General features: G+C 38.8%; 1 protein-coding gene across 17 annotated transcripts in view; it reads right to left on the reverse strand.

The window, feature by feature from the left end:
• The window catches only part of SGIP1 (SH3GL interacting endocytic adaptor 1), a 115,823-nt gene extending 102,217 nt beyond the window's left edge, over positions 1-13,606 (reverse strand). For 15 of the 17 annotated variants that reach the window (XM_039329086.1, XM_039329084.1, XM_039329076.1 and 12 more), the window contains exon 1: positions 1,611-1,831. In XM_039329086.1, coding sequence (XP_039185020.1) covers positions 1,611-1,806 — 196 coding nt within the window. In that variant the 5' untranslated portion in view covers positions 1,807-1,831. Of the gene's footprint in view, positions 1-1,610; positions 1,832-13,118 lie in introns of those variants that run through there. The other 2 variants (XM_039329078.1, XM_039329075.1) reach the window with 1 other exon arrangement.
• Positions 13,607-14,168: the final 562 nt, after the last annotated feature.

Genomic DNA, 14,168 nt, shown 5'->3' on the forward strand with positions numbered 1-14,168 from the left:
GTTTAAAAGTTTTTTTTTAATTGTGGAATCCTTGTGAGCCCATCCATTAATTGCAGCTGAAAGTATCACCTGCATGACAGTTTAGAACAATCCACTTGGTAGACTGTGATCAATCAATGTTTTGGCTCCTTCCTTCCTTCCTTCCTTCCTTCCTTCCTTCCTTCCTTCCTTCCTTCCTTCCTTCCTTCCTCTCCTTCTGTTTTGAAAGCTTTACTACATTGCTGAAGTCATGAATCATCCTAGCTATAAATGTTTCAGGAGCAGCCTCAGTGGCTATGTCTTCCTTCACCGCATGAAGCAATTGTAAAACTGCATCGACTAATTAGAATAGATGGCTCCACTGTGTTGAATTTGAGACTTTTTTCAGGTGCTTGTTTTAAGCCCAGACTTAAAACCATGTATAACTTAGATGGGCAGCTATCAGACACAGGGATTCCTGCTATCTTTGAGGAGAAAATTTTCCTGGTGAGGAGGCTAAGACAAACATGATTCAACATGGGCCAGATTGCCAGCTTTATGAATCAGGAAGATAAGATTCTTAAATGCTTTCATTTCAATCCCAGAAGAAAATGGAGGTTTCATTACTTGCATGGAGGGTTAGAATTGATTTTTTTTTTAATTTAATAGCTTGCTTTTCCTTCCTGATACAATTCTAGAAATATTAGAAGCACACCTCACGGGCAATGCTTCTAAGATACAGTACTAAGTATCTTATAGCAAAATTTAAAACATTTCAAACATTAGGATTTTGTTACAAGAGAAAGGATTGTTTCCTTTCACAGCATACCTCTTATAGCTCTAATACACAAGTATAATAACCCCTGAGGTTATTGAATATCACTAATGACAAGCAGTATAGCTTTTCCTACCATCAGACGTTATGTTTTATTAGTACTATATCTAGGTGTCCTGTTACTAGTGTTGGACTAGAATTAATAGAAGTCAATGCTCTGGAAATATTAAAAAGAAAAGCTTCCAAAGGTATTAAAAGTTTTACACACACAACAATTACAAGAATCAAAGCTTTGCTTAGCTGAAAAGTACCACAATTCTGTTTTGGGTTTTAGCCACCAATCCGCCATAATTATGGTCAGGAAGGGAAGAAAATCAAAATGGCATCCCATGGTTTTAAAAGCTGCAAATAATTTCATGTTTAGCTCATGTTTAATCTGCTATTTATTCTAGGGTTCTTCCTACTGTTTATACTTATTTCCCCCATAAAATGTATCATGTACAATTGAGTTTAGTTGGTATCATATAGTTGAGTTTACCACATATATTTGTTCCTTTGAGAGCCAGTTTGGTGTAGTGATTAAGGCATCAGGCTAAAAACTAGGAGTTGGTGAGTTCTAGTCCTGCCTTAAGTAGAAAACCACCCAAGTGACCTTGGGCCAGTCACCTTCTCTCAGCCCTAACAAGGAGGCAATGGCAAACCATTTCTGAAAAACCTTGCCAATAAAACTGCAAAGACTTAACAGATCAGGGCAGTCTGTGAGAATCGGACATGAATGAACAGAACGGGGGTGGGGAAATCATTCCTTTGGATTTTTTTTTGCTTTTGGAAGCCTAAGAAGCATAATCAACTTCATCTCTCTCCATCTGGAACTTACGTTCATTCCTATTAGATAATGAGCCATCATTTTCTTTCTTTGCATTGCTGCACTGAAGCCCTGCAGTCCTTGTATCGTATAAGGTATCATCAGCTGAGTCTTCCATCTGCACTTTTGACTGCAGGGATCGTATAAAAATTGCCACTACCCCCCTGAATCTGCAGTATTCAGAGAGTAGGGAATGGCTTTGAGTCATCAGCAGTAGCCTCCATCTTCCCCATCTTTCTGGGAAACAGGAGAATAAAATCTCCCTCTTTCACTGACTGCAATGAATGCATCTCTGACAGCGCCATAGCAACCAGGTGGTGGAAAGTGATGTCTCAGAAGTCTATTATGACTGAAAAAAGTGAATTGCCAATAAATACTCCTCGGTTTACCAAAATTCTCCTTATCTAACTGGAAGGGGGATCAGTTCTATTCTTCTGCAGGCTCCTAAGAGGCAAAGAGAATTTCAGCAAGCCCACAATTAAGGCTATAGACCTTTCCACATCATCATCACTTCCATTCTCCAGTCCTTCAGAAGCAGTAAGAAGAAGTTTAGAGTAAACCTCCAAAAATCATTACGGCATCAGGGCTATCTTAAAAATTGAAATATTAATTTAAAGCAATCCATCTTCAAAGTTAGCAGCTTCAAAATGCTGGAGGGCAGGGAGAAACTCACTACCCAGCTGAGTTTCCAGACGTCCTGAAATAACATAAATGCCCTCATCTCCCTCTGTGGAGAAAGGATTGTCAAACTAATTGCTTGTGCATCTGTTCTCCCTCCGTGACCTTTCTTCCTGAATTTTGTGCCTTTCTCTGGTCAAACGCAAAGAAAATGACGGCCCTTCCTATAAAGGAGAGCTAGAAAGACAACAAACCACCTTTCTCTTGAAAGACCAGAGATGTAGAGGTGAGGAGTTCCTACAGATGGGGGAACGGATGGTAGTAAATTGGCCTACGGTCAGTTTCTCCTTGCCAAATCGGGCTGGAACTAATTAATAGGCAGGGATTTCTATTAAGGATCTTTATTGGTTTCTTTTTTTAAAAGCAAAAAGCTATTCTAAAAGAATTCCAATGTGTGCTATATATCAAAATAGAGTGCTGTGCTGTATATAAAATACTCTCGGTGTTCAGGTTTGTTGGGTTTTTTTGCCTCTTTCTCTTCCTGCACACTGGGTTGGATGGCCCTCTATTTTGGACAGGAGGCTGGGTTTCCATCTACCTCTCATTTGGATAAAAGATTGATTTCCATTTACTTATGTGAGCACCGATTGTCACACTCACCTCTCAGCATAGCTGAACTTGTAGAATCACAGAAGTCCAGAGTTGCTTTCAAAGTAACATTGAATTCTTATATCGAACTGTCCTTAATGGTCTCTTGGGAGCCCCTTTTAAGTGATTACATATTGCTCCATTATGATGTAAACCAGTCTGTTCTGTCTGGCTGTATTTGTGTGGGTCTTATAATTTCTTCCCCCGGATCATAGCTCTAAATTTAACTCATCTGCACACCACCACAAATGCTACATTTTTAAAAAAATAAATCCTATTGACCCTGCTTAATGCAAATTGGGCCCAACTAAGTAAAACTGCCCTCGGTGTTTACACATTACCTAACCCTTCACTGCCGTGCACCTCTACAGCATAAATGTCTGGAAAGTAGTGGCCTTGTGCCTGAATTATTTAGAAGATTTCCTGTGACCCAGAATCTTGAACTACTATACAAAGCTGCAAATACTGTACCAGTCTCTGCAGATATACACTTTGTATTAGTCATATTAATAGATACTTTCATATGTTTTGTTATTATAAATAATATGGCTCTCAAAAAAAACCCAGAAGAACCTTATTCACTTTAGATGATAAGTGGGTAAGATCTTCTAGCTTCCTGGGAACTAAATTTGATCTGCCTTCTTGATGTAGGAATGTGTAGAATTATGCATCTACTTGTCTAAAATGGCCTCTGGAAAGGAAAAACAGATTTCATTCAGGCAGCTTCCACTTAGAAGCAATAATAGCTGAAGCCATTTCTAGCACTCACATGCAGTTTGCCTTATACCTTTTTTTTTTTTTGATAAGAAAGCCGTTTACCCTCAAAATAAAAATAGCCAGATGTAGACGTCATGCTGCATAGCTGCATTAATTGTTGTACTTTGAAATGCATCCAAGCAACCACTTTGTATGGCCCAAAAGGATTGACCTGCTGGGATTGCACAGATCATCGGCACATGCAAAGACCAACTCACAGTCTGTTCTTTGCTGTCTGGAGGCTCCTTTGACTATAGGTGGCCTATAAATTTTTCAAACAAGGACATCAGTGATTTTGTAGCATTATGAAACATCCCGGGCATTCTACAATGTAAAATAAAAAGTGGAAGAAGGAAAAGAAGAAAAACACTCTTGAAGTGGTTGGGGAAAGAGAGAACCTGTCCAAAGATAATGTTTGGTGAGGGAGGGCATAAAAGATGGGGGAACTAAAAGAGCAAAAGTGACAGACACAGATATATGCATATGTGAGGACAAGCTAAGCTAAGGAAGAAAGCAAGGGGAGTTTTTACTTCATATGCAACATTGTTCTTTCAGCACTTGCAGGAAATAACCTTTCTTCCTCACGGACTTCATACATGAAATTCATCATGACATTGGCAGCAAAGCAACTATGTTTTTTGTCTTGCTTTATAAATTATTTTAAAGAGCTCCATTCATCTAACAACCACACAAGTTCTCCCCTTTGTAAAACTACAACCACTGTTTCTGGGTTCAGAGTATCAAAAAAAAATCTGTGCTACCAAATGCTGCTCTTCGTCAAAAATGCTTTTTCTTGCAATATGGAGACTAAATCACAAGGAGAGGTTACATTAATAGGACATACCAGAAAGAAATGACTGATATAGAAAGACTCTTAAGGTGAAGTATAAATTTTGCAAGGCTCTTTAGCCTGGAGATCTGGCAGGGCCTTATCCTCTTCTAGAAAGCTTTGAACAACTGGGTTTTCCCACAAGTGGGGGTACATTGAGGCTGGAGTCCTGTAGAATTGGTATTGATGTGTGGGTGCAGAGTATATCCTTTGGGAGTTTAATTTTTTTTTTCTTGTTTGCTTGCAGTTTTTATTGCTATTTATAAGCCTCTCAAGATTGTGGTGCAAAAAATAGGCAGCTATATAAGTCTGATAAATATGTTTTATAAAAAAGACCCAACTAAATTATCAACAACATACTGAGCATTATACCATTGTATGACCACAAATTCTAATTGAATTTCATAGACAGTAGCAGCAGCATTCAGTTAACTTCAATGAAATCTAAATATATTACTAAAAAGAATTTGAAAAATGGATCATCATAATTTTAAAATGTTCAGTAAATGTACTCTACTGAAAGATTTTGCAAAGGTCTACCCAACAGTATGTATGTATGTATGTATGTATGTATGTATGTATGTATGTATGAATCTATCTATCTATCTATCTATCTATCTATCTATCTATCTATCTATCTATCTATCTATCTATCTATCTATGTTTTTATCTATCTTGCCAGCCAGCCAGCCAGCCAGCCATCCTTTCATCCATCAATTAGATTTACATAAATATATAAATATCTTCTCTCCTAAGCAGAAAAACACATACACTTTATTTATTTACTGCTTGGCTACGATAATCTGCAACAGAAAAAACAAGTGTAATTGCAGTCTTAAGGTTAATATTGACCTGATGCTATTCTCCCCCAGATATAGAGAGGAAACAGAACAATTCTATGACCACTTGCAGTACCTTGGTGACACAACACACAAACAAACACAAATTCTCACTGGAAACATACTAATTATAGAAATTTGAAACAAAGCAATATCTGGAATAATAGAAAAAATATGTACAAAATAAAGCAGAACACTGACTAATAGAATTTTGCTGAGATAAATTCATGTTTGCAGGAAATGCCTTCTTCCAACAGCCTAGAAATTAATTTATATTGGAACTACAAAATGAGCAACCCCAAAATCAAACTGACTATATATCCTCTTAGCAAAGATGGTCAGAAAATACAAGATCTAATCTCAGATCACAAACTTCAGCTAAAGAAAACAAATTATTAACCAATAAGATATAATCTCGGGAATATTTCATATATTACATGGTGAAAATAAAGAATATATTTAATATCTATTGTAGAACTCTGGGCTGGAAATCATGGCATTATTGAAGATGAAGCAAACAAAAATATCTTAACAAATGAGAAAAAGAACACAAATGGTTGGCTGCTGATACATTAAAAGCAGATGAAGGCAGGCAAAGGCAACAGAGACCTAGAAAAAATTGTTCTAGTAAACAAGGCGCATAAAGAGACAAGCAGTGAAAATGAAAATAGTCCCATTCAATTTATCCATAAAGTGACAGTGTGGTGATGTGTAACCAGTGAAGCTACCCATTGATAACACTCTGCACCTCTTAGTCATTTCATTTGCCCTGAAGTATCTCTAGCTGGCAAGAATTATTTTTTTTATTTTTTACTTCCAATTTTGAGGGCTGTTTGTTACGTATTCAGAGTAGGGCAAGTAATAAACTAGAGCAGGGGTAGGCAACCTTGGCTCTTTTATGACTCGTGGACTTCAACTCCCAGAATTCCTGAGCCAGCCATGCTGGCTCAGGAATTCTGGGAGTTGAAGTCCACGAGTCATAAAAGAGCCAGGGTTGCCTACCCCTGAACTAGAGGGATAAAGCAAAAGATTTGCACAGATATAAAATGTCTTTGAAATTAAACCCTGAGCGATACCTACTCAAACTGCAGTCCATAATGGATGAGTGCTTTTAATGGTTACGGAATGCATGAAGAGAGGAGAAAAATGGATAGTATGTGGAAGAAATGTAGTGAAATATTCTGAAGAAGGCACAAAAGAAACTGTCCAGTTATTATTACTAAACAGGATCAAAAGTGTATTGAGATCAACGCACGAATGTCCAAAAGCGATTTGAGCTATTGGTGATCTCCCATAAAGTCCTTCCTGGCTGGGACATGGCCATCTCCAAGACCACTTTGCTCCAAAACCACTTTCTCTGGCTTGCTCAGAGTCCCCCACTCCTTCTGTAGCCTGAAAGGAGGAGACATAGATTCCCTGAAGGAGCTCTCCCACCAGAGAGAGGAACCATAATTTCACTTTGGATCTATAGGAAGTTTCCAAAAACTCATTTTAGTCCACTTGCATTTGGAGAAAGAGGTAAGAATGGGCCAGCTAACCAATCAGTCGGGCTATTTTTAAGATACAGGTAATCCTCGACTTACAATCACTCTCTTACTGATTGTTCGAAGTTACAACAGCACTGAAAAAAGTGATTTATGACCAGTTTTCACACTTACAATTGTTGCAGCACCCCCCTCCCAAAGTCACGTGAACAAAATTAGGATCAAATTGGCAACTGGCATGTATTTATGACAGTTGCAATGTCCTGGGATCATGTGATCCCTTTTGCGACCTTTTGAGAAGCAAAGTCAGTGGGGAACCTGAATTCATTTAACAACCGTGTTACTAACTTAAAAGTCACGGCAATTCACTTAACAACTCTGACAAGAAAGGTCATAAAATGGGTCAAAATTCATTAAACAACAGTTGCTTAGCAACAAATGCTTTGGGCTCAATTGTGGTCATAAGTCGAGAACTACCTGTACTGCATAAGGCAGTAAATTACCCAAAATTGGATAAAGGTACTTTTGGGGGGGGAGATAATGACACACAAGTCTATTAACTAATGACATTTAAATTGACTTAAAGAATTTTGCCTACATTGTGTAAAAAGGACCTTCTGATAAATGGTTTGGGGTAATGAGAAGTTTGGGAAGCATAGTATAAGGTGACATGATTTTATTGACTGCAACATGATTTATGCAGCTTGTGTTTATACATTGTTGTTGTTGTTAATTGTGAAGTCGTGTCCGACCCATCGCAACCCCATGGACAATGTTCCTCCAGGTCTTCCTGTCCTCTACCATCTTCTGGAGTCCATTTAAGTTCACACCTACTGCTTCAGTGACTCCATCTAGCCATCTCATTCTCTGTCATCCCCTTCTTCTATTGCCCTCAATCTTTCCCAGCATTAGGCCCTTTTCCAGTGAGTCCTTCCTTCTCATTAGGTGGCCAAAGTATTTGAGTTTCAACTTCAGGATCTGGCCTTCTAAAGAGCAGCCAGGGTTGATCTTTTCTAGGACTGGCCGGTTTGAACGCCTTGCAGTCCAAGGGACTCGCAGGAGTCTTCTCCAGCACCATAATTCAAAGGCCTCAATTCTTTTGCGCTCAGCCTTTCTTATGGTCCAACTTTCACAGCCATACATTGCAACTGGGAAAACCGTTTATACATTGCTTTATGTTAATTCTCATATTCTGATAATTACTGTAATGTTAGGCATGGTATGTTGTGCTGTATGCCATTTAGAATTGGAGGACTGAAACAGCATAAAAGCATTTGTAATTAATAAATAAAGGCACAATCTGTGTGCCATAAAACAAAATGTTCAGATAGTGTAGTTGAAACTTATATGTATAAGGCTAGATTCTGTTAATATCCTTACCATATGCAGAAAACAAATGTCTAATCAGAATACATATGTATATATGCTGCAAAAATAGCACTTTTATGTCAAACTGTTTTCAAACAATTAATAGTTCTTATATATAACATACATTTCCTGCTTTTCAGGTCAGTTGTAGTTCTCAAATCTTAAGCAAGACAGAGGATTGGTCCAAACATTCATCCAAAAGATGTTTCAGCACTATAAACTTGGCCCAGCCATTTCAAAGTATCTCCCCCAAGCTATTACTTTTATGAATAGCATTCAGATATTTACAGATTCCATTGTGTTTCAGCAGTACTACATAAAAATGCACTAACAGTTTTGGCAATATTTTGATCTGCTCTCAAACCACTTTTCTTGATTATCATCTCCTGCCACACTTGCTTTATTTTATTTGATCTTTAAGTCTTCTTAAATGGATGAAAATGGATTACCAGGAGCCCAAGACTATTTCTTTTTCAACATTGTGATCTTGGCCAGTTCATTATTTTACTCATCATTTTATTTTCAGTTTTCACTAGTGTGCTTTTAATCATTTTTCTTCCATGGCATATTTTCCTTTAAATCTCCCTGTTTCCCTTAGTTCTTGCTTCTGTAAGTTTCAATTTAATAATAATAATAGTAGTAAAGTTGGAAGGGACCTTTCTCCTGCTTCTTTCTTCTAGAGGTGCTTCAAAATATTTTATTTCCTTCTAGCATTAGAACAGCTACGTTAAAATAAGAGAAATATCTTTCAGTGTGCTTCTCCATCAATTAATAGGAAGTTTGGTATCTCTTAAGAGATACTAGTACTCCGAAGACTTCATAGTAAAATGGAGGTTCATTCAGTCTATTCATTGGTTGGCCAATGTCTACACTGATGAAGATCAGTAATGTACTATTTTTTAAAAAACTGTACTTGTAATAGTACATCCAACACAGGTTTAAAATGTTTCTGGTAAGGATTACATCACTTAACTAAAGAACTATTATTTTGCCTTTCCAATAAATTTGACAGAATAATAAAGCCTTAAAAATTGATTAATAACAATGCTAAACAGCCTTAACATGTTTAAGTTATTTTGGGCCAACACATATTACAGGTTTATTTTGTTGTATGTTTAACATTATTCTGAAATCAGTACCCCATAATGACAAAATAAAACAGAATTTTAGAAATGATTGTAAATTTATTAAAACAAAAAAACTGAAATATTGCATTGGCATAAGTATTCAGACCCTTTGCAACTTGAAATTTAGATCAGGTGCCTCCCATTTCTCTTGATAATTGCTGACATGTTTCTACACCTTGATTGGAGTCTACCTGTGGTAAATTAAATTGATTGGACACAATTTGGAAATGCACACACCTCTTTATAGAAGGCCTCATAGCTGAAGATGCATATTGTAACAAAGCAAAAACCATGAGGTCAAAAAAACAGCCTACAGAGCTCAGAGACAGGATTATTGTAAGGCACAGATCTGGGGAAGGCTACAATAAAATTTCTGCTACAATTAAGGTTACTAAGAGCATAGTGGCCTCCATAATTCTCAAATGGAAGAAGTTTGGAACAACCAGGATTCTTCCAAGAGCTAGTCGCCCAGTCAAACTGAGCAATCGGGGAGAAGGCCTTAGTAAGAGAAGTGACCAAGAACCCGATGGTCACTCTGACTGAGCTCTAAAGATCCTATGTGGAGATGGGACAATGTTCCAGAAGGACAACCATCACTGCAACCCTTGACCGATTTGGGCTTTATGGCAGAGTGGCTAGATGGAAGCCTTTCCTCAGTTCAAAACATATGAAAGCCCACTTGGACTTTGCAAAAAAAGCACCTGAAGAACTCGTAGACTATGAGGAATAAGATTCTCTGGTATGATGAAACCAAGACTAAACTATTTGGCCTCAATTCTAAATGTTATGTCTGGAGGAAACCTGGCACCGCTTATCACCTGCCCACTATCATCCCAACAGTGAAACATGGTGGTGGCAGCATCAGGCTGTGGAGGTGTTTTTCAGCAGCAGGGACTGAGAGACTGATCAGGATTGAGGGAAAGCTGAATGGAGCAAAGTACAGGGATATCCTCAATGAAAACCTGTTCCACAGCCCCCAGGACCTCAGACTGGGCCGAAGATTCACTTTCTAACATGACAACAGTCCTAAGCACACAGCCAAGAAAACATAAGAATGGCTTAGGGACAACTCTGTGAATGTCCTAGGGTAGTCCAGCCAGAGCCCTGACTTCAATCCTATTGAATATCTCTAGAGCAGGGGTGTCAAACTGCCGGCCTGCGGGCTGGATGTGTCATGAAGAAACCGAGCCCACCCCATTGCCGGCAATGGGGAAAAAGCTCCAATATGTCACGTGACATCACGTGACATCGCAAGTTTCACATGTCTACTCTAGAGGAACCTGAAAATGGTTGCCATTCAATTGACTGAGCTTGAGAGGATTTGAAAGGAAGAATGGCAGAAAATTCCCCAATCCAGGTATGCAAAGCTTGTTGCGTCATATCCCAAAAGACTTGAGGCTGTAATTGCTGCCAAAGGTGCTTCAATAAAGTACTGAGTGAAAGGTCTGAATACTTATGCCAATGTGATATTTCAGTTTTTCCTTTTTAATACATTTACAGAGATTTCTAAAATTCTGTATTCATTTTGTTATTATGGGGTACTGAGAGTAGATTAATGAGAAAAAATGAATTTCAACAATTGTAGAATCAGGCTGCAGCATAACAAAATTGACAAAAGTGAAGGGGGTCTGAATACTTTCTGAATGCACTGTATAAGTGTATATACCACAAAAATCATTTGTGTGTTTAGTTATTTCACATATTTTAAATTAAGCACAATGGTAATTAATCCTAATATCACACACAGCACTCATGTCTGTCATGAAAAAAGTAATTTGTAAAGGAAAATGAAACCAGTTATTAATAAGATATATTAAAAGATCAATAGTTCCTCCTATTCCTGAAAAAACCCATAACTTGGCTTCAATTATTTATACTCATCTTGCAAACTAGGTAAGAAATTTAAAATACACTCAGACAAATACATCATTAGAAGAAAGAATGTAAAAGTTTTCAAATCATTCGGTTTCAAACTGTATATCCTATAATGGAAAAGACTGATCAATTTCAGGAATTTTAATCCTTAAATAGGCAATTTCCATTGTTGGAAATTCCTCAGTTTATAAAATGGCAAATTGTAATCTAATCTTATTAAGATCAGTGAAAGATTTGTCATGGACAAAAATAGGCTGTAGGTAGCATTCTCATGATTAGATTAAAGGAAGCAACATCCAGGCAGGGTTTGTAGTGATGGGGGGAGTGTTGAAATGACAAATCCGGAATGAATATGCATCATGGATGCAATTTTCAGGTTTGAGACGCAGGCCTTTGCAGGTGTCAGTCAATTCTTGCCAAAACTATCTCTGCATGATCTACAGCATGGAGGCCAGGAGAAATAGAGATTTAGTACTCTATGTACTAAGTGCTCTATTTATGTGCTTAGTACTCTTAAACCTCATCACTCCATCTGTCATTGTGATCTGTATACCATCTACATTCCAGAATTTTTATCATAACTCCATAACATGTTTTCTTTGGCCTGGACTTGAGATGCTTAGAACAGATGAAAACCAAACATCTTCATTAAATTCCGTTCCAGAAACCAGTCAGATGGGATTTCATTCTATTACATGTGTAAATGTATATACTTCAATGTTTTATGTAAACTCTCATTCATTTCACTCCAGTAAACTGTTGGGCAACTCTGTCATCCCCAAATTAGTTGCCACTTAAAATAGTGAGAAGTTCTTTTCTGCTTCCTGGGGTAGTGTCCACCAACTGCCCTCAAGACATGCAACAGCGGTCCCAGGCACCCTCTTTGGAGTGGAAATTGATTGCCCCTAAGCAATTACTAAATCTAAAAAAAATCCAGACAACTAGGTGAAAAATCCAGACCACCACTAGATGACAGCAAAGAGTTAAGGTTGTCTCTATTTCTTTGCTGCCATCTGCTGCTGTCCCTAGTCAAAATGCCCTGGCTAGCTGCTATGCTTGCCTACAACCTACTTCTACCTACTGTCCTGCTCCCACGCATCATCTTGACCTAACAAATACCCAGGTTCCATGATGGCTATGTGGTGGGCCTCCAGCAGATCATAGCCAGGTTGGGTGGTTTTAAAGCCTGAAGGCCCAACTGGCTCACCCTATTCTGTACTGCAGGCCCAAGGAGACTGCCTTGACTTTTTGTACTTCTGCCTATAAGCACGATAACCTACAGCTACAACTGCTGCACATGCAAAGAATGATTGCATCCTCGAGGCTTCAGACCACAAATATTATACAAGCAAAAGGCTCTTCCTTTACTGATCTCCACCCATTAGTTGAAGGGCATATCTTGAAATAAGGATAAATAAATAAATAAATAAATAAATAAATAAATAAATAAATGATTCCATTGCATAAAATAAAATCTTTCCTCTGAAAAGATTGCAGAACACCTGCTTAGAATGATATTTGACATTCTATCTCCTCTCTCCCATATTTTTTTAAAATGTTCTCTCAAGCATCAGTTTTGATTGGGTGGAGGGAGAAGGCATCAGACCAAACCAAAAAAATATCTCAATCTTTTGGGGCTACTACTTTTCTCCTTTCCTGGGCTGAGACTATTTCTACAGGCCACAGACTGCTGGATTTTATTTTCCATCCTCGGGCGGGGGGGGGGGGAAGCTACATGAATAATAATATTACAGCTCCTCAGATGCACCAAAAGAACTGACAATTTGATCACTGCAAAGGCTATCCGGAAAGACAACTATCGTCATAATCCAAGCTGGCCTTCTTTTTTTTTTTTAATCAGTCCTCATCACTGAGACTCAATGACAGAACCTCAAGCATCCTCCGTCTCTGCCCTGCAAAAGCTGCCCTAAGAAACAGCAGCAGAAGCCCTAAGCCAGAAGCAGCAAAAGACCTACCTTCCATCATGGTGGCAGAATTGCATTCCTCAGTTTCCACAGAGGCTGAAAAAAATACGGGAAATTATGACTCCAGTTGAGCAGATGCTTCATGTAAACTCTCAGTGCCGGGGTCTCAGATGCATCGCTCGTAAAGCTGTCAGAGCAAAAGAGAAAAAAAAAAGAGAGGGGGGAGGAGAAGAAATGTATGGAATCAAAACAGAAGGAGAGTGGGCTAAGGCAAAAGGCAGGCCATGGATGCTGCTGTGACTGTATCACCTACAGAATCACAGAAAGATGCTGAGAGCGAGAGCGAGAACGGGTAAGAGAAAGAGAGAGAGAGCAGAGAGGAGAGAAAGGAAGGGAGGGGTGATGGAGGGAGCCAGCTTAGCTCACACACTTGCTGCTAGCATCTCAACCAATCCCTCCAGCTTTCTCACTCGTCACATGGTCCCTTGCTTGCATCTCCTGACACAATACCCCTGGAGAACACAGGAACCAATTTTTCCCCCTCTTTGCCTCCCTCGGTTTCAACAGGCATGCCCATCCCCTCTGGATCTCTCTGTCGTGATGCGTTTCCCATCTCTATCATCTTATACCAGCCTCTGGAGCAGCACATTGGATCAACAGATCCTGCTAGGAGGGGGAAGAAATCAATGGGAATTAAATAATAATAATAATCAGGTAGCAAAAGACCAGCCTGAGAATTATAGGCTACAATGCAATAATCAAGTTTGTGAAGCCAAGATGTCAGGTTCTCATAACACAGAGGAACTGTTAATGTGGTTTCGCACGTTTGTGTTTGCTGATGAACTCCTCTCTCTCTCTCTCTCTCTCCTCTCCCTGTCAATCTCCGCCCCCCCCCCCAACCATTCAGAAGAACAATCAATTCATATGACGTCACATCCCAATTATCCCCAGGAGGAGGATGCAGGGGAAATTTCATTGAGGCCATCTTCCATGAGAGTCTTGAAATTAATTTTGCTCCTAGTGCATCCGTGCCAAAGGGCAGGGAATTGCCATGAAAAAGGAAACAAAAGGCCCAGGCACCAGGCAAAGGATTTTCACATC

Source organism: Crotalus tigris, unplaced genomic scaffold, assembly GCF_016545835.1.
Source record: "Crotalus tigris isolate CLP2741 ecotype Arizona unplaced genomic scaffold, ASM1654583v1 scf7180000024387.2241675, whole genome shotgun sequence".
NCBI classification, from domain to species: Eukaryota; Metazoa; Chordata; class Lepidosauria; order Squamata; family Viperidae; genus Crotalus; species Crotalus tigris.